Source organism: Vipera berus, assembly GCF_964194415.1.
Source record: "Vipera berus genome assembly, chromosome: 3".
In the NCBI taxonomy this organism is placed as follows: domain Eukaryota; kingdom Metazoa; phylum Chordata; class Lepidosauria; order Squamata; family Viperidae; genus Vipera; species Vipera berus.
In genome coordinates this window covers 192,726,515-192,749,066 of record NC_138204.1, presented here as the reverse complement: position 1 = coordinate 192,749,066, position 22,552 = coordinate 192,726,515, and the positions used below count along the sequence as shown (strand labels likewise).

General features: G+C 38.0%; 1 protein-coding gene across 2 annotated transcripts; it reads right to left on the bottom strand.

The window, feature by feature from the left end:
* Positions 1-257: 257 nt before the first annotated feature.
* On the bottom strand, positions 258-10,971 carry ERICH5 (glutamate rich 5). 2 transcript variants are annotated; one of them, XM_081324874.1, is made up of 5 exons: positions 10,867-10,971; positions 10,548-10,759; positions 7,645-8,133; positions 6,364-6,480; positions 258-3,356 (listed from the first exon to the last, which is right to left on the bottom strand). In XM_081324874.1, the coding sequence occupies exons 2-5, from the start codon at positions 10,636-10,638 to the stop codon at positions 3,334-3,336; spliced, it is 720 nt and encodes a 239-aa protein (XP_081181000.1). In that variant the 5' UTR covers positions 10,639-10,759; positions 10,867-10,971; the 3' UTR covers positions 258-3,333. The 2 variants fall into 2 exon arrangements, with proteins under 2 accessions (XP_081181000.1, XP_081180999.1); XM_081324873.1 differs by having other exon boundaries at positions 10,548-10,756; positions 10,867-10,969.
* Between the last annotated feature and the right edge of the window lie 11,581 nt (positions 10,972-22,552).

The window sequence follows — 22,552 nt, the reverse complement described above, 5'->3', positions numbered from 1 at the left end:
AAATTGGAATGTCAATTCAGAAATATTCAAAAAAAATCTTCAACAACAAATCAGTATAACTCTTTGTGTGATTGATTGATATTACGGGATAGTTTCACAAATAATTTTGCACCAAATTCCAGATAAATAGGCAATTTAAACAGAGCACTAGTATTATGCTGAGCACCCTATTTCTTTTTAATGATCAATTATTTTTGCAATATTAAGATAAGTTTTTTAGACACTCCCTAGGAGAACCATTTTACCAGTTTTCATATGACTAAAATCTGGGTTTGATATTACACAACTTTTCCCATGATTTTATTGCGTCTGCATCATAGTTATTGATACACAAGCAATAGCATATTGGTTTACAAAATGGTCTCCAAATTTAGATTCTAGCTTGTATAGAACAGCATGAGGGAGAACTGGGCTTTGGTCACAACTGGGACGTGCTGGCCAAAATGTCAGAAAACTAATACTGTCCTTACATGTAATTTGACCATAAGGCAGGATTAGAATTCACTGTCTCTGTTTCCAGCCAGATGTCTTTAATCACTATACCACATTGTCATATAAACAAATATAGTCCTCAGTTGAGACCAACAACTAATTAAATGAAACATCATGGAACAATGCTGGACATATGTCAATTCTGCTGTGGTTGTTAAGCAAATTACTTGTGATCATTAAGTGGAATAGCATGCGACTATGATTTGCAAATGACTGCCAGCTTCTCAACTGGTTGTTTGTCGGAAGCTGTCTGTTAAACTCAAATAGTGATCTTGTAACTGCAGGAAACTACAACTGTCTAAAATGTATGCTGATTGCCAAATGCCTGAATGGTATCCGGTGACTGGAGATGCTGCAGTGGTTTTAAGTTTGAGGATCAGTTGTAAAGTTATATTTTCAATGCCAATATAAGTTTCAATGGTCGTTGAACAGCAGTCATTAACTGAGGACTACCATAGATCTGGCATAAAGGGATGCAGAGTGGATTTGTTTGTGAGCAAACCTGGGGAATTCTTGTTCATAAATATTGGAAATTCTATTCAAAGCATACAGGTAAGATGAACAGCATAAGAAATAGAAGTGGTATCACTGCTGAAGGTTACTATTAATCTCCCAGAGGTTGTGGACAATATCTTCCTAAATACAGGTAATCCTTGACTTACGACAATTGAGCCCAAAATTTATGTTAAGTGAGATGCTTGGCCCCATTTTACAACTTTTCTTGCCATAGTTAAGTGAATTACTACAGTGTTAAAATAGTAACACAGTTGTTAAGTGAATCTAGCTTCCCCATTGACTTTGCTTGTCAGAAGATCACAAAAAGTGATCACATGACCTGGGACACTGCAACAGTCATAAATATGAGTCAGTTTCCAAGCATCTGAATTTTGATCACATAACTATGGAGATGCTGCAACGGTCGTAAGTGTGAAAAACAGTTGCAACTCACTTTTTTCCATGCCATTGTAACTTTGAATGGTCACTAAATGAACTGTTGTAAGTCGAGGACTACCTGTAAAATTATCCAAGTAATCTGAGATTTGCTGGAAAACTAACTAAACTAAGTAGTGGAACAAATTTTTGATTTCTCTTTTTTGATAGTTTAATTTTTCAGAAGGTAGGCAAAACAAGGTCAACTCTCCTGACTTAATCCTGATCAACAAGGAATTGGTCAACTGATTGATGCTTTTTAAGAATTTTGAAAAAAAGCAACCATGTCAATGAGTTAACTAGGGAGGAAAAGTGAGAAAGGGTCTGGATACAATGCTTTTATTAATGCAACCAAGATTGTATTTTATTTAGCTGCTATGCAACTATTTGCTCACGTTCAGCTAGTAAGTCTTGCTATTCCTAGATGCATCTTACATGCCTACCCACCAAATCAATTCTGTCCAATCCTGTACCTACAGTATTCATCTGATCTATTGGATTTGGTCCAGCATTTGAGTGTTTTGAATAGTGACTTTGTCCATAATGTCAATCCCCTTAATTTTGTATCATTTGATCAGCATCCCATTCTTTCCATCTTGTGGGTCTTTTAAAAAGGGTGTTGAACAGCACCAGCCAATAACGTCACTCTACTTTCCCTCCTGAAAAATACAGAACAATTTCTGAGCATCCTTTGGGGCTTGCAGGTCATCGAGCTATAAGTCCATCTGACTGCAATATACCGTATTTATTTACCTTAGCTGCACATACATGAGAGGACTTCACAGATACTTTGCAATCACAATGCACACCATCCATATCATTCCCTTGGTTTAGCAGCACAATCATCAGGTCAGAAAAAAAAATAGCCTAACTTGATTTGTTCTTTACAACCCCTGGTCCCAGGAGACAGTATTGTCTTAATGTTTTCCATAAAACCTGTAGACCTTTACTGAATAGACTCCTATATTTGGACAACATTACCATATTCCACAAATATATTATTTATTTTAAAGTTTAAGATTACATTTTAGAGACTTTTGAGAAGGCATGAGACCAGCCATATCACACAAATAGCAGCAAAGAATAAATTTGTTTCTGAAAATGAGTGAAGCACAGCTCTGCTCACTTTATTGGTTGCATAGTTTAAGAGAATACTGTAATCATTTATTCCATTTTTAGTCTGACATTTGCAAGGTAATTGTTTTTTTTAGTAGGCTATATCTCCCCCAATTTTTAAATGTCAACAATTCATACTAGTGCTCATCTAAGTATTTCGAGGACCACAATCACCATTTTCATTAGTTTCAGGAAATGTAATTTATATTTTGTTTCCTATACTATATTAAAGAAATAAGATTAATACTATAAATCAGCCTAACCTCATCCTGTCCCTTTCCAGATAAGAATTACAATTCTAACATGTTTACAAGAAACTTCACCTAAGAAATGTACTAAATGCAATTAAATAATCTATGACTGCAAAAACGCCACTGGAATTTGGTTATTTCCACCCTATTTTAGACCATATACATTCTTAGCTCTAAGATTACCTGTACTTGCATTTACAATTTATATTATTTGTGCTATATTATCCTTCACATTTATTTTCTACCTAAAGCAAGTAAAAGTGTTCTGTAATTTGTAGTTCCAGTGAACTGATAGGCAGAAGGCACTTTCTGGCAGGTGTGATGGTTTAACAATGCAGTTCTTCAGTGGTGCCTTGGCAACTTGATTTTTCCATTAAAATTCCTTAAAATGGTTTTCGCTTAGTATTCAATAGTTGTGATAAGTCTATACAAGCTTTTATAAAAACTAGATTTCTGTCAAACAGGAATATAAATTTTAATTGAGCGATCAAGGATAAGGTCTAGCCATAAAGTTCAGCCATGAAGTCCAGCCAGAAGCCACGGGTCATTCTTCTTCATTAGCTTGTTCTGTAATATAAAGGCAGAATTTAAAAAGTGATAAAGATTTTTAGGTGGAGAATTTTTGAAGTAAAGGTATGTGCACATACCATGAAAATTTTCTAGTGATCTTCATGTAAAAAAACCCCCAATACAATAGAATAAGCTTTTAAAAGATAAATTTCAGATTGGAAATGGAGATCCTGAACAGAATCCTAAAACAGAATTTAGATCCTAAAACTGAACAGACAGAAGAGATTCTGAAGCTGAATAGATAAGCTAGAATATCCAACTAGATCAGGGGTAGGCAACCTCGGCTCTTTTATGACTCATGGACTTCAACTCCCAGAATTCCTGAGTTGACTCAGGAATTCTGGGAGTTGAAGTCCATGAGTCATAAAAGAGCCAAGGTTGCCTACCCCTGAACTAGATCAAGGGTGGATAATTTGCAGCACTCCAGACATGGCAACAGACTAAAAATCAAGAGACTGAATTATAGTCCCACTTTAGACACAAAACTGGCTGGGTGATCTTGGGCCAATCATTCTCTCTCATCCCTAGAAAGCACTCAATGGCAAACCACTTCTGAAATCTTGCCAAGAAAATGGCAGGGACTTGTTCAGGCAGTTGCTAGGAATCAGCACAGATTTGGAGGTACCAAAAAAAACCCCAACCCCTTTTATGAACTACTGTCCCCAGCGTCTCTACTCAGCATAACCAAAGACCGGCTTCTACTTTGGAGGACTATATGCTCTCACCAGGTAAAGGAGATCACTCCTTCGCTCAGGGCGGGAGTGATAGAATATAGTCTAGTGCACAGCTGCTGACTCAGGAATTCTGGGAGTTGAAGTCCATGAGTCATAAAAGAGCCGAGGTTGCCTACCCCTGGTCTAGTGGAAACAATTTGTAGTTCGTTAAAAATAAATTTGAAATAAAAATGTGGGGTTTTTTGTGTGTGTATGTCAGCACTGTGGTAGCACGTAACCAACCCTCATGGGTCCTAGTTAGTACTTTGATAGGAGACAGTTAAAAAGTGCTTTTCCTCCCTGAAATAATTGTAAAGTTTCTCAGGAAAGAAACCTCTGCTGTCAGGAACAATAAAAAGATATTGAACGACAGAACTTTTTGCTTGTTCTTTTTTGTTTTTACCTGCTTTGACTTCCAGCTAGTCAGATGAGTGAGGATGGGAAATCTCAAAGCTATAGCAATAATCTGATACTTAATAAAAACAAGTTTGGCAAATAGTAACTATGGAATTAAGAGTGTTTAATTAAGCATCTCATTTTCCAAGTTCTTTCAGCCTATTATTGTCAGCTAATTGGTTTACATCAGAAGATTTAAGGCTATGTTAAATGCTTTCCCTTTTAAAACAGGAACCTGACTGAACAATAAGGTGAGGGTATAGTAACCAAATGCTTAATCTGTCCATCTTGCAGCTTGCTTTGATGAAGCCTGTCCCCTACAACCATTACAGTATTTCTTTACTATGGTGCAGAAAGTTATGCTAAAAAATTTCAACAATAATCTTTGAAGGGGAGTGACAAGAAGAATAATTATAGGGGGAAAATGAATGGTACAAGTGTAGGAAGGTAGAAATCTGAAAGAGCTAACAGTCACAAGTCAAACATGAACCAGTGGTGTGCTGCACTGCTTAAAAAAAGCAATCACTGTATTAACAAGAGCATAGACCCCAGATCATGGGATTTAACTGTAGCATTTACTTTACCCTATTGAGACATCATTTAGAATTTTTGTCCAGTTCAAAAAAGACCATGAATTCAGAAAAAGGCTATGAAAATGGTGAGGAGTCTTGAAACCAAGCATTTTGAGGAAGAGTTAAAGGATATGGGAATGTTTAGATTACAGAAAAAATAAATCAGGAGAAATATGACAGCAGTCTTCAAATAAAGACTTGTCACACAGAAGTAGTAGACTTATAGAGGTAGACATCAACTTACGAGTGTTATTGAGCATTGAGTGAATTATGGTCATTGCGTTGTGGTGGTCATTAAGCAGATTGTGACCGTGACTGATTTTATGACTTTTTGTGGCAGTCAAAAAGCAAAAGTAAAGAAAGTAGGTTTTTGCAATGGGTGCTTTTGCCAGAAACCTAAATGCCAGTTTCTGGTTAAAAAAAAGTGTAAATTGTGATAAGATGACTGCAGGATGCTGCAACTGCCATAAATGTGGACTGGTTACTGAATGCCCACAAAGCTCATGTGGCTGTGGGGTTGGTGGGGTGGATGGCAGCTGCTGGAACTTTGAATCTGGGTTGTTACTAGTCTGGGAGTTGCCCAATTGAATGATCACTAAGCGAGCAGTCGTAAGTTGAGGTTCACCTGTTCTCCATTGCCTGAAAGGGCAAGATCAGGACTAGTAAGTTAAGACTACAAGGAAAACGATTCAAAGCAAATATGAAGAGCTATTTCTGAATATATGTAATCAGTGGAAATGGCTGTCACATAAAGTGATTTTTCGCTGGAGGTCTTCATCAGGGCAGAAAGACATCCTTCGGGGATGTTGTAGTGCACTGAACAAGAGGTTAGACTATTAACTTTGAGGTCATGCCCATCTATGATTCATCCTATACCTTTAGTTCTCTTTTGAATATACATATCCATCATGTGCAGGTTCGCACCCCACCAGGCTCAAGGTTGACTCAGCCTTCCATCCTTCCGAGGTAGGTAAAATGAGGACCCAGATTGTTGGGGGCAATTAAGCTGACTTTGTAATAATGCCGCTTGGGGGTGTGTGTGAAAGCCCTAATAAGCAGGCATATACATAGAATGAAGGCTACTGCTAAGCTTGTAAGCCTCCCTGAGTCTTCGGAGAAGGGCGGGATATAAATGGAATTAAAATAAATAAAAATAAATGTCTTCTGAAATAGTTTCTCAAAGAAATCCCCAGCAAATGTACATATCAATTGGCTGGCTGCTCCCTGAAATTCTGCTGTAGAACACACAAGAATATCAATACAACATATTGTGTTCTTAATATATTACATTATATTACATTTTTATGTACTCCATCAACATACCTATCTCCGTGACCAGTGTAGCTTCTCTGGTTTCTTCTTTTGTTTCTAAGGCCCCAGGTATTATCTCATGGTGCATCTCAGTTTCCATCTTTTCCCCTGTCTCACCTGGTACAGTAACTATAGAGATCAAGGCAAGGAATACTGAAAAGAGCACTGAGTGTCTCAACTAATTATAGATATTACTTTGTCAGCCATAGATTTTCTTTAAATAGGAAAAAGCACAAGAGATGCCTAGTATTGCTGCTGAGATATAGGTGCCTTGTTTCTGAAAAATTCAGCCACTAAATGCTTTTTGTTTATCATTGCAACTATCTGTTTCCTTCATGTTAACTTTTTTGTGGCTGGCTCTTTTGGAAAAAAAAATTGGTAAAACGATTGAGAAATTAAATTACTAAAGCTGCATTAAACCACTTTGATCTATTGGCAGTCCAAGTCAAAACATGTACATGCATATAGGTGGAATTCCCATTCCCCAAGTATTTATCTACTTTGTTAAAGTAATTCAATAAAATACTACAGATGCTGTTCCAGCAGGACACATTTTCATAGATCTTGTCATCATACTGGTACAGTATAAGAATCTGTATTTGTAGCCCACAATTATCCTAAAAAAGAGCTTGTCAGGTCTTATGTAAAAATGCAGGATCACCATTACTTCCTCCTTTCCGTTATCGTCTCAATTTCTATACATCGTTAGAGTGAGCAAGACTTAACATAAATCAATGCAACATGTCACTTTGGCAAAAACAAACATTCCAGTAGTCTGAACCAGACAACACAGTACTATATTTTGGGTCAACAATACATACAAGGATCAGAATAATTTTATCTGGTCTGAAATACGATATTATCCTTAGCAATGATAGAGATGGTTTTGTCCCATTTGCGTACATTCGCTAAATATACATTAGAGCTTTCCCACTTAAAGTTACTATCTAATTACCACTTTATCTGGTAATAGTTACTGGAAGGAGGAACAAATAGCATGCGGTCATTTAATCTTGAACAGCTATTATAGTCTTTAATTACTTTTCCAGGATAAATTATTATTATTTTCAAATACTCAAATACTTGCTCACATTCACTGAACAAAGGTTTCTGCTTCCAGGCAGAGGACCCAGTTTGTTAGGGGCAATATGCTGACTCTGTAAACCACTTAGAGAAGGCTGTAAAGCACTGTGAAGCAGTGTATAAGTGCTATTGCTATTTGCATGTAAAAATAATTGTTTGAGCATGTATGGCAGAACCTGTCCCTTGAAATTGCAAGAGAATATTTATTACCCTCTGTTAGCTGTTCCTCTTCATCCATAAGCAGTTCCGTCACAATTTCGGTTACAAAACATCTGATTTCCTCTTTTGAAGGCTCAGGGGTGCCCCCTTCTGAGGTTTCAATAGGTTCAGGCTTCTTATCCTGGAGAGGTTCTAAAGGTGAAGAACCAGCAGCTTCTGCAGCAACTTGAGGATTGCTAGCCAACTCTGTTGACTCCACAGCCTGAGGTCCACCAGCTTCAAGGAAGTCTGAAGACAAGCATTGACTTCTGTCAAACTTTTCTTCTGGTGCCATTAGCTGAGGCTCTGTACCCTCGGGATCTACTCTGTGACAGGTAGAAAGGTCACATTTTGTTATTTCCTGAATCAAAGCATCAGGCTCCTCTTTGTGGAGATCCTCATCTGTTTTTTTCCAAGATCCAAGTTTCACCTCCTCCAGGGATTCAAGTTTAGTCTGGTCAGATCCTGTGTCATTTTTATCTGTGATAGGCAAGCTGTCATCTGATTTCCCAATGTTGATCAAATGTGTGTTTTAAAGAAGAAAGAGAGAGAAACAGATATAAATATTTGTGACCACTTTTAATCATGGACTTATTTTTATGACTGTTTTGCATTTTGTTTCTTTCTGAATTTGCTATTTACTCACATCTCATCCCACCCATACGATTTATTATAACTTACGAAACATTATTCTTTAAAGTATTACATGTTGCTTTGCTATAACTAATCTCTGGGAAATAATATGGACAGAACTGTGTATGTTTTAAATATGTGTACATCACTGTGCTTACATGTAGGTAAATGAGCTAAGGTCTGCTGTTTCTGTGGAGATCAGGCTGACCCTCTTTCTATGTTCAGAAGAATGCTGAAACTGTTCCAGAAGGCATTGTACAATATTCAGGCATCTGCGCTTTTATATTTAATTGTTTTATTTTTTATTTCACTGTTATTTGATTTTATATCTGCTTACAGTTGCTTTTCTTTATATCGCGCTAACTACAAGGAGCCCTTTCACTGTGATGGGATATGATGGACGTTTCCCACAATATACAAAATCAGGGGAAAAAACCCTTGAAGGAGAAGGTCAAAAAAGCAACCTAAAGAACATTTTCATAGATATAAATTATTACCTGCTGCGGGTAGAAATCCAAATAGTAAAAGAAATAGAATGCAGTATCTTAAGAGAAGACATGCTTAAAGCATCTGAAAGCTGATCAAAATCACTTATAACCCAACATTTTATTGCAGGTCCCATGTGAACAGGTTTATTTTCTGCAATATTTGTAATTATATTATTCTGAATAAATATATATACTACTTCAGATACTATTATTATTGTTATTTATCATTATAATGATTATTGGCTTGTAAGCTGCCCAGAGTCGTTTGTAGCGTAGCCACCATTCTGAACATTAAAAACCACCAGATTTTAGCAATTTTCCTTCACATTTCAATGCTGTTTTCCTGACAGTACAATTATAAAAAAATGGTTAGACCTAACATCATATATTGTATGTAACACTGGCCTTTCACGTAATGTATTATCAAAGCATGTCAAATGGATTAAGAGATAATTCAGAAGAGTTAGAAAATCATTTAAAAACTTTTCTAAAATTGTCATATATTAGCAGTTGTATAGTTCCTCAAAAACAGAAATGAGAAAACTGATTTAAGACTTTAAATTACAAAAGTAGAGAATGCTTATTTTAAAATACAATCGTAAAATTAGTCAGAAATAAGGTTTGCCATACTTAAAATTTATCACATCAAAGTGCACACAAAAATGCAATTTTTATCAACATTTTCTACCTGAGTTGATTTTGAAGAAAGCATATCTTTACATAGCTTTCTTTAAAACTGATGAATAATCTTCATTAGTTTCAGTACAATTCATCTCAGAATTTTAGCAGTTCCAGTTCAACCACGGTTTTTCTTCATTTGCCAGAAAATGTTGAAAATAAACATTAAGGACAAACCAACTTGCCGAGAGAGCAATACGTCCTTATTTATTAGTTATAAATAAGGATAACGGTCCTATGTTAATTTGTTAAAAGAGAATCATTCAACCAAGTGAGAATTTATTCCCCAGGATCTACTGCCTGTTTCTAGAATAGAATTTATGACTAGGTCAATCCATAACAAATGATTGTGGTTTCCTCTTTTTTTTTAAAATCCCATTTATATCCCGCCCTTCTCCGAAGACTCAGGGCGGCTTACAATCTAAGGTACAAATCAATGTGCCTAGCAATAGCCTTCATCCTATGTATATGCCTGCTTATTAGGGCTTTCGCCCCCCCAAGCGGCATTATTACAAAGTCAGCTTATTGCCCCCAACAATCTGGGTCCTCAGATTTCTTCTCAGTGCCATAGAGAATGGACAATGGTATGAATGGGGGCAAGACAAGAGCAAAGCTTAACCTTTGCAGCTGGAGGCTGGAAATGACCTGCCCTCGGATACTGTAATGGGATACACAAAGGAGAAGTCAACTAAGGCAGAGAATAGAATAGAATAGAATAGAATAGAATAGAATAGAATAGAATAGAATAGAATAGAATAGAATAGAATAGAATAGAATAGAATAGAATACTTTATTGTCATTTAAATGTACACTAATCAGCATACATTAAAATGAGATTTCGTTGCACACAGCTCTCAAAGTACAGGCTGTCCTGAAGTAATAAAGACAACGTAAGCAGCTCTTCAGATCGTGTGTGTGTGTGGGGGGGGGAAGCTGCCTTTCCTAAAATTGTTACTCCTTCTCCGCGTTGATTTAGCCCTCTTATCAGCCCGTTTTTTTCCCCCAGCCTTGAATATCTTACAGCCTCTTCCCCCAAACTCCGCTTCTTTGAAGCGACACCTCTTGCGAGGGCGATTCCTCCGCTTTGGCGCACGTTAAAAACCGCCGAGAACTCACCGCACTGGGGCAGTCCGTTGGCCTCCGGGGATTTGGGAGTTTGTCGGCCGAGCTCCTTGACTTTGGTCTGAGCGCTGCTCGAGCACCCCATGGCGTGGTTAGCACCGGCTCCGGGGCGCAGAGGTCCCAAGGGCGCCAGGCACCTAGCTGAGTCTTCTCGGCTGTGGCCGCAGGTGAGACCCCTCCCCGGCGAGTCCGCTCTCCGCTTCCTGCTAGAAAGGAATACGCACAGGTGGTTCCTCCTCGGACAGGGGAAAAAGCCCAAGCAAAGCACACACACCCACACCCACTCCCGCGTTGGGCTGGCAGAGAAACTCACCCCTTGGACGCTCGCGCGGGAGAGTGTTTATCGCTCCGGCTCGGTTGCCATAAGAACGGCTCAGTCAGGGGTAGTTTCCAACATGCCTCCTCTCAGACTTTTGGCATGCCTGGTCTTGGTGCGAGGCGCAGGCGCATCTGCGGCGGGCCAGAGCCGGGACAGCAGGAGAGCCAGGGAGTTAATGGAAGCCACGCGCGGCGATTCTGCTAAATGGGCTGAAGGCAGCCTAGTCTGCCTGGGACGTTTCGCCAAGCGACCCCCCCCCTTCCTCCCCACCCGCCAACTTGCCGTCATTGTTGATTCCAAGGATGCACAATCCCCAAATCCTTTTTGACCCGACAGTGATCGTTTTCAACAACTCTTCGCGGCTTTTTCACAACGCCGCGAATCATCTGAAGTAACCGCACTTCAGTGTGCTAAGAGCATCCATAGCTACAACCAACTTTCCGCCAGATATGTGGGCCTGCAATTCCTCAGCCAGGAAGGGCACATCCCGAAGTGCCAAACGTCTTTCTTGGTATGACTGCCGTGGTGGTGAATGCAATTCAAAAAACAAGGCCTCAGATTATTTGGGGCTGACCTGCAGATGGGCAGTGCAGTCCTCAATAAAGGACACTTAGGGCGCCCCTAAAATTTATGTTTGACAAAGCCAATACTACCTTTGATTATTACTTTTCTTCTCTTTTGTAATTTCCCCCCCCCCCATAATATTTTGATAACGGGCATTGAGCAGCTTAGCTTTGTGAGCGTGGGTGTTGTGTGCCCATGGTGGGATGCCATATGGTCTTGACAGACAACAGCACTATTGTATTAAACAGTTACTCATTTACTTGGTTGTTCGGTGACTTGGTTTGCAGTGCTCAGGTACGGTAACCATAATGATTTATGTTTTGAAAACTAGTTTATTTCCTGGTAAAAGAAAAGCAAAACAAATATTGCAGGTTCTTTAATTATCTTAAATAGCTGTTGCATCAGGTGGTGCATGTGGGTGATGCAGCTAGTAATTGTTTAACCTTCTGAACATTTGCAACAAACAGCCAGACATGGGAAGTATGGAGCATATAAGCTGGAGGCAAGTTTGCACAAAACAGGTAATCCAAAGCAAACAGCTTTTGTTCGATTAGAAAATACTCACATGCAACGCAAACATTAGTGAATACCGGACAAAGTACATGGCATGTGCTTTCAGATGTAGTCATAAACATAAAAAGTAACAGAAGTTATTGAATATTTATTGGATATCTGTTGGGTTCTACAAGTTGACTGGTATAATTCGTTAAATTTCTGTTTTACTTTTTATTACTTTCTATTGTGTGTGTACACACACACATTAGAATGTAATAAAAAGTAGTAAGTATTAAACACCAAAACCATGTAAAAAAGCAGAAGGGTGGTCTAGGTAACAATCTTGCTACCACTTCCAGCATTACCATCCACTCTTAATCTTTTACTCTTGTGTTTCATTAAGAAACATCAAAGTTTATGTTTAAAAATTTTATTACCTGTTTTTGTAGAGCTGGAACCAACTACCTAATTTTCCATTGAAATTATCAAACAGATTCTGTAAACATTATTCATATCAGGAATAACTATTAGGTCCAGCTATGGTATAGTAACTATTAGAACCAGTTTGAAATAATAGTTAAGGTACCAGTCTAGAAACTCTAGTTCTACCTTAGACCCAGAGCCATCTGGAGGACCTTGGACCAGTCACTTTCTCTAACCTTCAGACAATGGCAAACCACTTCTGAAAAACTGACAGATCTAACAAGCTAACCAGGGATTGATTGAGTAAGTACTTGGATGGGAGACCCCTAAAGTATTCCAGTAGACTAAACGGAAATTGAAAAAAATATCCTTGAAGGAGACAGTGGTAAACCACTAGAAACCAGGAGATCATGAGTTCTAGTCCTCCCTTAGACTCAGAAATGACTGGGTGACTTTGGGCCAGTTTCTCTCAGCTCAACTCATACTGGTAGGATTCTTATTGTGGGAAACAGGTAGGAGCATTATGTATGCCACCCTGAATTGTACAAAATAAAGGTAGAATATAAATCAAATCAAATCAATCAACAAAGAGCAACAAAGATGATTAGGGGACTGAAGACTAAAACATATAAGGAACGGTTGCTGGAATTGGATATGTCTAGTTTAATGAAAAGAAGGACTAGGCTGGGGGTGACATAGCAGTGTTCCAATATCTCAGGGATTCTTCAAAGAAGAGGGAGTCGAGCTAGTCTCCAAAGCAACTGAGGGCAGGACAAGAAGCAGTAGATGGAAACTAATCAAAGAGAAGCAACCTAGAAGTAAGGAGAAATTTCCTGACAGTCAGAACAATTAATCAATGGAACAACTTGTCTCCAGAAGCGGTGAATGCTCCAACACTGGAACTTTTTAAGAAGAAACTGGACAACCATTTGTCTGAAATGGTATAGGGTTTCTTGCCTGAGCAGTGGATTGGACTAGAAGACCCCCAAGGTCCCTTACAACTCTATTATATTATTATTATTATTATTATTATTATTATTATTATTATTATTATTATTATTATTATTATTATTATTATTATTAATCATCGCACAGTCAGCCAGATGTTCAGACTGGATTTGGCATTTTTGTCTACCTATTGAGTCCTTACCAAGGACCTGGGATAGGCAGATATGGATGTTTGATGGATGGAAGCAGTTCCTAGTAAGGCTGCTTCTTCTTCTTCTTCTTCTTCTATTATTATTATTATTATTATTATTATTATTATTATTATTATTATTATTATTATTATTATTATTATTGTAGTAGTAGTAGTAGTAGTAATAGTAGTAATAGTAGTAGTGTTGTATCAGTAGTGTAAATATGAATATGCAATTATTTTGGGGGATTCCTTATCAGTACTAATTGAGAGCTACTATTGTGAAAAGATAGCTATAGCTAAATGGATAAAATTGCATCTGCTTTTACAATCACTGTAATTTCCACTGCCAACTAAGACAGTCATTAAGTGAATCATCAAAGCTATTAAGTGATTTCCATGGTCGTTAAGCAAATCCAGCTTCCCCTTTGACTTTGGTTGTTGGTAGCCAGCTGGGAAAGTTGCAAATGGTGATGACATGATCCCAGGACCCAGCAAACATTGTAAAATACATGCTGTTACCAAGCACTCAAATTGCGATCATGTGACTGGAGGGATCTGTGATATCATAAATGTCATAAATCTGGTCATAGATCACTTTTTTTAATGCCACTGTGAGTTTGAACAGCCACTAATCAAATGGTCATAAATTGACGGCTACCTATAGAATAGGCATGTCAAATTGCTGGGCCGCGGGCCGCATGCGTCATGCCAAAACCGGACCCACCCCATTGCCAGCAATGGGGAAAAAGTCCCGATATGTCGCGCGACATCACATGATGTTGTGAGATTGACATGCCTGCTATAGAGCATCTGTATGTCACTATGTTTAAATAATATATCAGAGTAATGCATTTCTCTTTAATACTTTGTCATATCTTATTTGTATTTTATTTGAGGAACAAAAAATATCTGTATCAGGCATTTAGTGGTCCACAATTGAATCCAGTTTTATCAAAATCAATGATCTATGCCATGATCAAAATGAAGAATGGACATTTACAAGGATGAAGTCTGGCATATTAGAACATCTTTAAAAAGTTTCTCCTCAAAATTTATGCCACCTGGCAAGGTGGTTTGTGGCAGTTTTCAAGGAGGTCTTTCAGCACCAGCAGTTCTACCTCCTTTGTTACAGCTCTATCACCGCCAACAGCCTGCATTGCATCAGCATACCTTGGATATTTTTGGCACCTGCTCTGAACACCTTTCCAAAGATGGATGGATATTTAGAGGCTCTGACTTAGAGCATATGGTGTCCCACTCCCTGTTCGCTTTAGATATCCAGCTATCCAAGGGAGCTTGTCTTGGAGGTTACTCCTTTGAGAAGTCTTGGGAAAATGGCTTTCTCTTTTTTGCCAGGAAGTGATATGGATATTAGTATAGATAATTGGGCTATTCCTGACCGAAAGCCTGGGACTGATTGCAGGTCATATTATAAACCATCTCTGGATGAACATTGATGGGAGAAATAAATGAAGCTGTGACCTGCAAATATACCTATGGACTGTGGATAAATAGGCTTGGTTTAGTAGTTCAGTTCAGGTACATATGGATTGGTTGTTAGTTTGCATCTGGTTTCCCATGCTATTTAACATCTGTATGAAGCCACTGGGAAGGTTTATAGCTAGTTGTTATTAATATGCTGGTGATGTCAGTTATATTTCTTTCCTACAGGCTCTGGATTAGATTCCACAAGACTTCTGATTGCCTCCAGACAGTAAGGAAAAATAAATTGACACTCAGTGCAGATAATACAAGTTGTTATTGATTGAAAGGGCTGGACTTGGGAATTGAAAAGAAATACCTATTCTGGATGGGATGCATTCCTTCTTAATGATCAGGTTTACATTTGGTGGGTATTTTGGGATCCATCCTTAATGCTGGACAGCCTTATCATATAAGTAGCAAGGAGGATAATTTATTAGGTTCTGTTCTTTAACTACATCCAGTTGGGAGGAAAGAAACTTGACTTTGGTGGCTTATACAGTGATAACCTGAAGGTTGGGTTATTGTACAGTAGTGTGTTCTTTGTGGGACAGCAACAGCTCTTGAAATTCAGAAATGGCAGCTGGCCCAGAATGCAACAGTATGGGTTGTGAGTAATACTTCCTGAAGGCCTTCCTATGTTGCCCGTTGAGTGTGAAGCCTATTTCAAGTTGTTCATAATAGGTTTTTCATGGGTACCAGACCACCCAATCTCAGTGTCCACTCTGCACCTTTAATTCAATGGAACACATTTTGCTGATCCTTCCCTTGGATACATCTGACACCAGTTGTTAATTCTGCTTGATTCATTATGTAGGTCATACTGTGGAACAAACTGGCATTGGAGTTGGAACAAGTCCCTTCCTTATTAGAGCTGAGTAATTGGCTCAAAACATATGTTAATCCAGGCCTTTTGTTTTAACTTTTTAATTTTCAAAACAATTTAATTATTTGAAAATATACATTGTTTTAGTTTAATAATGTTTTAATAATTCTTTAACTGTATTTCTATCAGTCACTACAAGCCATTAAAGGAGGTGTAATATACTCTAAATAAATGAACAAATGTATTTGTTAGGTTATATTATCCATCTATTGGCTGTATTTTATATTTTTGATTTGTATTTTACCTTTTTTTTGCAATGTACATAATGCTGACTCCTATTTTCCTCACAACAATCCTGTTAGATGGGTTGGGCTGAGAGTGACTGATCCAAAGTCACCAGCTGGTTTCAATGCCAAAGGAAGAACAGGAACTCATAATCTGTTAGTTTTGAGTCCAACACTTTAATTTAATTTAATTTAATAATATTTATATACCGCCCTTCTCCCTGAGGACTCAGGGCGGTTCACAGGGCAAAAGTCAAATACAAAGTACAAACATTAAAAAGAGATTAAATAATTGCCCAAGTTAAAACAATTAATACAATAATAAAACCCCAAAAATAAAATTAAGAGTACAAAAAAATAAAAACCCCACCAATCCCCATCAGGCTAGGCCGGCTTGAACAAACAAAAACGTCTTGAGATCGCGACGAAATACTATATCAAATTAATACTATATCAAATTTTATATTATGTTTTGAGATGTGCAGTAGGAGTTGATTATTATTTTCTAGGTTTTATCTATACTTCTGTGCTCTTTGTTTTCCTAGATTTTTAAAATCTGTTTTCTGATTGGTGATAGAAAGACAAAAATGTCAGTGTTGATTCAGCAGACTGCAACCTTCCAAAATTCTCGTGTTGGATTTGGAACAATGAGGTTTATTTTGTTCCTAGACACCAAATGAATAGGACAGTACATGCATCAGAGGTAATTGAATGAGCATGTTTACACTTCCTTTATACATGATAATTTATCATGAACCTCAGTCTGCCACTTTTAATCCCATAGGATGGAAACTAATTAGTGTGGTTGCCAAAATGTAATTTTAACAAAGCCCTTTAGCTTGTTTGATGAGAGAAACACATGAAAGAAATGTCCAATATCTGCTAATTTTACAGTGTTTGGGAGGTTCAGAATATGGTATTAGGATCAACAATGTTCATAGTGATAAAGTACCAAACTGAGTTGAAAGGTAGCAGTAGTAAGGTAAACTGTACAGGTAGCCCTGTACTTACAATCACAATTGGAACCAGACTTTCTGTTACTAAGCAAGGCAGTTGTTAAGTGAATCATGCAGTTGTTAAACAAATTCTGCTTCCCCCATTGACTTTGCTTGTTGGAAGCTGACTGGGAAGGCTGCTAATGGGGTTCCCATGACCCCAGGACACTGCAACTATTGTAAATACATGATGATTGCCAAGTGTCCAAATTCATATGAATGTGGGGATGCTGCAACAACCATAAGGATGAGTATTGGTCATAGGCCATTTTTTTCAGTGTCATAGTAACCTTGAATGGGTACTAAATAAATGATTAAATGGTTAAATGTCAAGGACTACCTGTAGATCAAATGAACAGACAATACAGCTAACTTAAATGGCCCTTGTTGTCCATTTGCAAACTAACAGACTTCAGAGTCTCATAGACTTGAAAAAAATAACTTGATAGCATCATCTTCTCAGTGCACATGCAACTGTTTTAATAGATGAAGACATGTTGTGGCCTGAAATTTAAAAAAAAGTAAGATTCTACCTCCTTTATATATAAAAGTTGACTGGATTGGGACTTCCGGTGGCGGCGCGGCGCCGGAGACAGCCCTTTCGGGCTGCCCGCGGCTCAGCTGTGTTATTTCCACCCGAAACAGCGCCGATCAGCTGTTCGGGTGGATTTGAAGCCCCCTCCTCGGGAGAAGAGGAGGGGGTGAGCCCCCAGGTAGGGGTTGAGTTCTCCGGGGCCGCCTGAGCTTAAAGCTTGGGCGGCTGAAGGATCGAACTCCCCCGTAGCCTGGGTTGCTCCCAGCTGGTCAGCGCCTCTGCTCCGTGATTTCTGGAGCGGAGCCAGGCGTTTGCGACCACCCCTGCCAGAAGGAAAGACTATGGAATAAAAGGAGCAGGCAGAGCGGTACAGGAGGAAAAGGTGAAGAGGACTTTTATTGCTGCTTTCTAGCTTAATGGATTTTATAAATTTAAAAGTGAAAGTGCGTAGTAAGTGAAAGTAAAGATGGCGGCTAAACCTCCTCCAAAAGCTCTTTGGAGTACTGGAACTTCTCCGGTGCAACAGTCATCATTGCAAGCGTTGCTTCTTCCTGATGTATTGACACCGAAGGATTTACAAGATGCTCTTGGAAAATATGCCCAGGTAATTCTGGAAGCAATGGGTGATAAATTTGCAAAGATGGAGGAGAAGTTGGAGAAACTGGAGGAGAGAATAGAAGAGAGGATGGAAGAGAAGTTCAGAGTGATGAAGGTAGACATTTTGTCTTCAGTGTATAGAGTGGCTGAATGTGTGGAAGATTTGGATGAAAAAGTGGAAGATTTGACTCAAAAAATGCCATATTAGAAGCAAAAGTACTGGAAAATGAAGATTTAAGAGACAAAATGGACAAAGAATTAAGTCTTGCTCAATATTACCAGATGCAGTATGCTGTTAGAATCAGAGGTTTAAAAGAGAATATTAAGGAAGATCTAAAGCAGCTGATTTCTGAGGCTCTGGAAGTAGTATTGAGTCAGCCAGCATCTGAAATAAAGGGAGGCATGGATAAAGTGTTTCGTGTGAATTCATGGATTGCCAGACAGAGAAAGTTACCTAGAGATGTGGTGGTTTATTTTGTAAAGAGGGAAATTAGAGACGAAGTTATTCAAGCTGCTTATGGTACTAAAGTGGTGATTGCTGACCAAGAAGTTTTGGTTCTAAAAGAAATTCCTCCAAAGATTTTAAGGAGAAGGAAGGATTTTACATTTTTAGTGCAAGAGCTCAAGCAACGAGATATAAGGTTCAGATGGGAGATTCCAGTTGGGTTGATGGTGATGTATGAAGGTAAAAGGTACCGTTTGACCACTGTGATGCAGGCGCGTGATTTTTACAATAACGTTTTAAAAGCAACCCCACTATCACTTCTGGAAGCTGCAAAGGGATCTGGAGAAGGAGAACACCAAGAGGCTGAAGATGGACAGACAGAGGAGAATGGTGTTGGAGGAGATCAAGCTACAACTTCTTTGGATGATTCTAGAGAGCAGAGGGTGACGTGTGCTGCTTTAAAACGATCAAAAAATAAAAATAAAAGAACAAGATCAGCAGAAGTCTATGGAATTTCCAAAATGTACTTACAGCCAAGTAGTGGGAGGAGCACGGCCTAAAAAAAAGATAGTCCTGTTTAAGCAGTGCTCCAAGAGCTTTGGGATGATATGCATGGCAACTAAATTTTTAACTTGGAACGTTAATGGACTAAATTCACCACAGAAGAGGAAGAAAGTTTTTTAATATTTAAAACAATTCAAGATAGATGTTATATGGTTGCAAGAAACGCATATTAGGGTTGTGGACCAAAAGTATTTATCGAACTCAAGGTTGGGCACGCAATTTGTTGCTTCTGCAATGAATAAGAAAAATGGAGTGGTTGTTTATCTTAAAAGTGCTTTAACAGCGGACTTAATTGAAGCAGATAAGCATGGAAGATATGTTATGATAGAGTTGCTGATAGTAGGTAAAAAGATGCTTTTAGTTGGATTATATGCTCCTAATTAACAACAAGTTGACTTTTTTAGTTTATTTCATACAAAGCTTACCCAGTTGGATTATAAAATTTTTATTTTTATGGGGGGTTGGAATGGTGTTTTGGATGTTCAGATGGACAAGGCTGGAGCTTTTAAGCGCGTCCCAAGTCATGCTAGACTGCCTAAATCCTTTTTTGAAATAAAGGATGACTTGGAACTGCGAGATATTTGGTGTGAAAGACATTCGTATGAAAAGGATTATACCTTTTTTTTCTGACAGACATCAATCTTTTTTTCAGGATCGATTTCATTTTGTGGACTAATGACTTTTTTTTAAGGATTAAGAAGGTGAAGATATGTGCAAGAACTATTTCTGATCATAGCCCAGTTTGGCTAGAGATTTATAAGGAGAATAAGGAGAAATTTTTTTTTGTTTTGTTTTTTTTATATATTCTATATTAATAGTGTTTGTAGTTATCCTATGTGAGCTAGAGAGTGATAGATTTTAGAGTCTATGGTTGTTAGCATATGGTTGTTTATGATTCTTTTTTTCTTTTTTATACCTTGTACTTAGCTCTGGGAAGTCGGGGGTGGGGGGGTGGGGAGGGGTGGAGGGGTAAGGAGGGAGGGATAGGGGAGGGGTAGGGGGGACTGTTAAAGATAAAATGTATGATAAAACTTTTCAATAAAAAAAAAAGTTGACTGGATTGGCCATCAAACCTTACTGTACTTTGATCATACTTTGAGGATAAGAGAATATCTACCACACTATTAGATGTAGTAGCCTGTTGTAGGAGGACCAGGACAGGATCTGCATCATATACATTTAGAGGAAGTCCAAACTACCATCCTTGTGCAGGAATCCTTTGCTCCTAGTTAGTGTTTTGCCATTTCCATTGAGTAGTTTTCTTTATTTTATATCAATCCATATTACGTAGCTTTATTTTTTAAATTCCAATGCAATCATTCAACATTTATATTTATTCTATTCCTCTTGATCAAACTGTATTATTCAGTTACTACATTCAAATCATGGGAGTTATCAATCAGGTCTCTGATGTACTGATAAGACATATGTCTCCCTAAGAATTCAGTTCCAGCTAGATGGCAGCAGTTAATCAGTACCTGGCTGATCTTAAAAATAAGCTGTCTAGAAATACTCTGCATATAAATATTAATAGTTATGATCCACTGATTATTTCCTAAAACAAAGTGAACAGCAAAAAAATCTGGTGGGAAAGAATTTACTCTTAATCCAGGTTGGATTAGAAAATAGCAAAATGGTGGTTAGCATTTATGTTCAAAGGTGCTTTTTTGATAAGTGGGACAACACAAATTTTACATTCTAAGATGTTAGATATCAATTATTCATCCCTGTTTTACAATAATAATATGTTCTAGGACCAAAACTTGACTTTGACTCATATCTTTGACTCATATCTCATTATTTCATAGAGAACTGTTTTATTTTTCAATTTAGTACAATATGTTCAAAGTGGCTCATATACCTTCCTCATTGTTTTCATTCTTTGATTTTTATCAATCTTGTCACTTTTTCTAGTCCCATCCCATTATTTCCCCCACCCCCCATACAATTTAGTTTTGTTTCTACACTAATACATGCAGTTTTTGGGAAAACAGCATGACACAAATTTGCCATTGTCTTTTTTATATTATCTTTTTATTGTTCAGCCTGAAGAACTGCTGTTTCTGTTACCAAGCTGGTCCCAGTTACCTCCATGGCCAAAAGCTCGAAGGTGGTACCACTTGTTGAGACAAAAGCTTGTGTAGTTCTACTCAAGGTAAAAGCCTGATGGAATGGTGATTTTAAGCTTAATTTGAAGAAGGGAACAGAACTGACGTTCACTAGTTGCTGAGAACAAAGCAGATAGGGAACACAGCAGATAATTAGAGACTTTGCTACCCAAATTCCTTTATCCTAAAAACGGTGCCTTGTCAATGAATGTTAGAGAAACTGGGAGTGATAAAGTACTTATTAACTGATTCATTTTTCCCTAGTGAACATCTTCAATGCGTTGTTTTGTTTACCAATGAAATTATACAGTAATTGCTAATGTCATGATTTCCCATTGTAATGTTTTAATGTTTTAATGTTCTAATGGCTTAGAACAAATCTATGCACTTGTCCCAGTCCCAAATGCCCTCTATTTTGCAACTTAAAGACATTTAAATTTTGCATGTTAATTGATGCACACAAGAGGTTAAATGAATCCAGTTTGTTGGGACAATAATCCAGTTTGCTGGGACAATAATCCAAGTAAGAATGTACAGTATGGTGCTGTAATTTTCATTTGAAAATATTCAGGATTTCAAATATTATCAATTTGGACTGCACGCAGTTGTTACTCATAAAACTCAGGCACCAAGTTGATCCGAAGTTAAAAAAAGAGATCTTAGAATCTGAAAAACACCCATTATCTTTGCAAAGTAGCTTTTCCATCACCACTACCACATACAATACAAACCACAAGTACTTGAGGCAAGCAAAAGGCATTAAGTGGGTGATCTCTTTGTATAGGATATAGAAATAAATGATACATATATTAGATGTGTGTAATGTGTCAGAAAACATGGTTTCCTAAACTTGAAAAGGAGGCATGGATGCTATGCTAAATTGCTAATTTCATCTATATTAAAATGCTAATAATGAACCCTAAAATTTTATGCAGCAGTTCTATACAGCCAAACTGACATCCTCCAATTATTCATTTCTAACCTTGGCAACTTTAAAATGTATGGACTTCGATTGAAAGTTGAAGTCCATTCTTCTTAACATTGCCACGGTTGAGAAACGCTGCATTGTGAACCAAGATAAAGATCGTACCCTGCGTAAACCTACGAAAAAACGCTAATTTTATGAAGCGCGGTTGTCTCGCGATTGTTGCGTGCGCACCCTCAATGTCAGCGAGAAAGCCGCGAGAATTTTTGGACAGGCGGGGAGGGGGGGGCGAGGCG

Bases quoted from the DNA above. Each gene is read 5' to 3' on its own strand.
- ERICH5 (XM_081324874.1), bottom strand. From the start codon at position 10,638: ATGGGGTGCTCGAGCAGCGCTCAGACCAAAGTCAAGGAGCTCGGCCGA. The intron at 8,134-10,547 runs GTGAGTTCTCGG...TTGGGAAATCAG, and splicing joins CAACGGACTGCCCCAGTGCG to ATGACAGCTTGCCTATCACA. The intron at 6,481-7,644 runs GTAATAAATATT...TGATCTCTATAG, and splicing joins AGAGGAACAGCTAACAGAGG to TTACTGTACCAGGTGAGACA.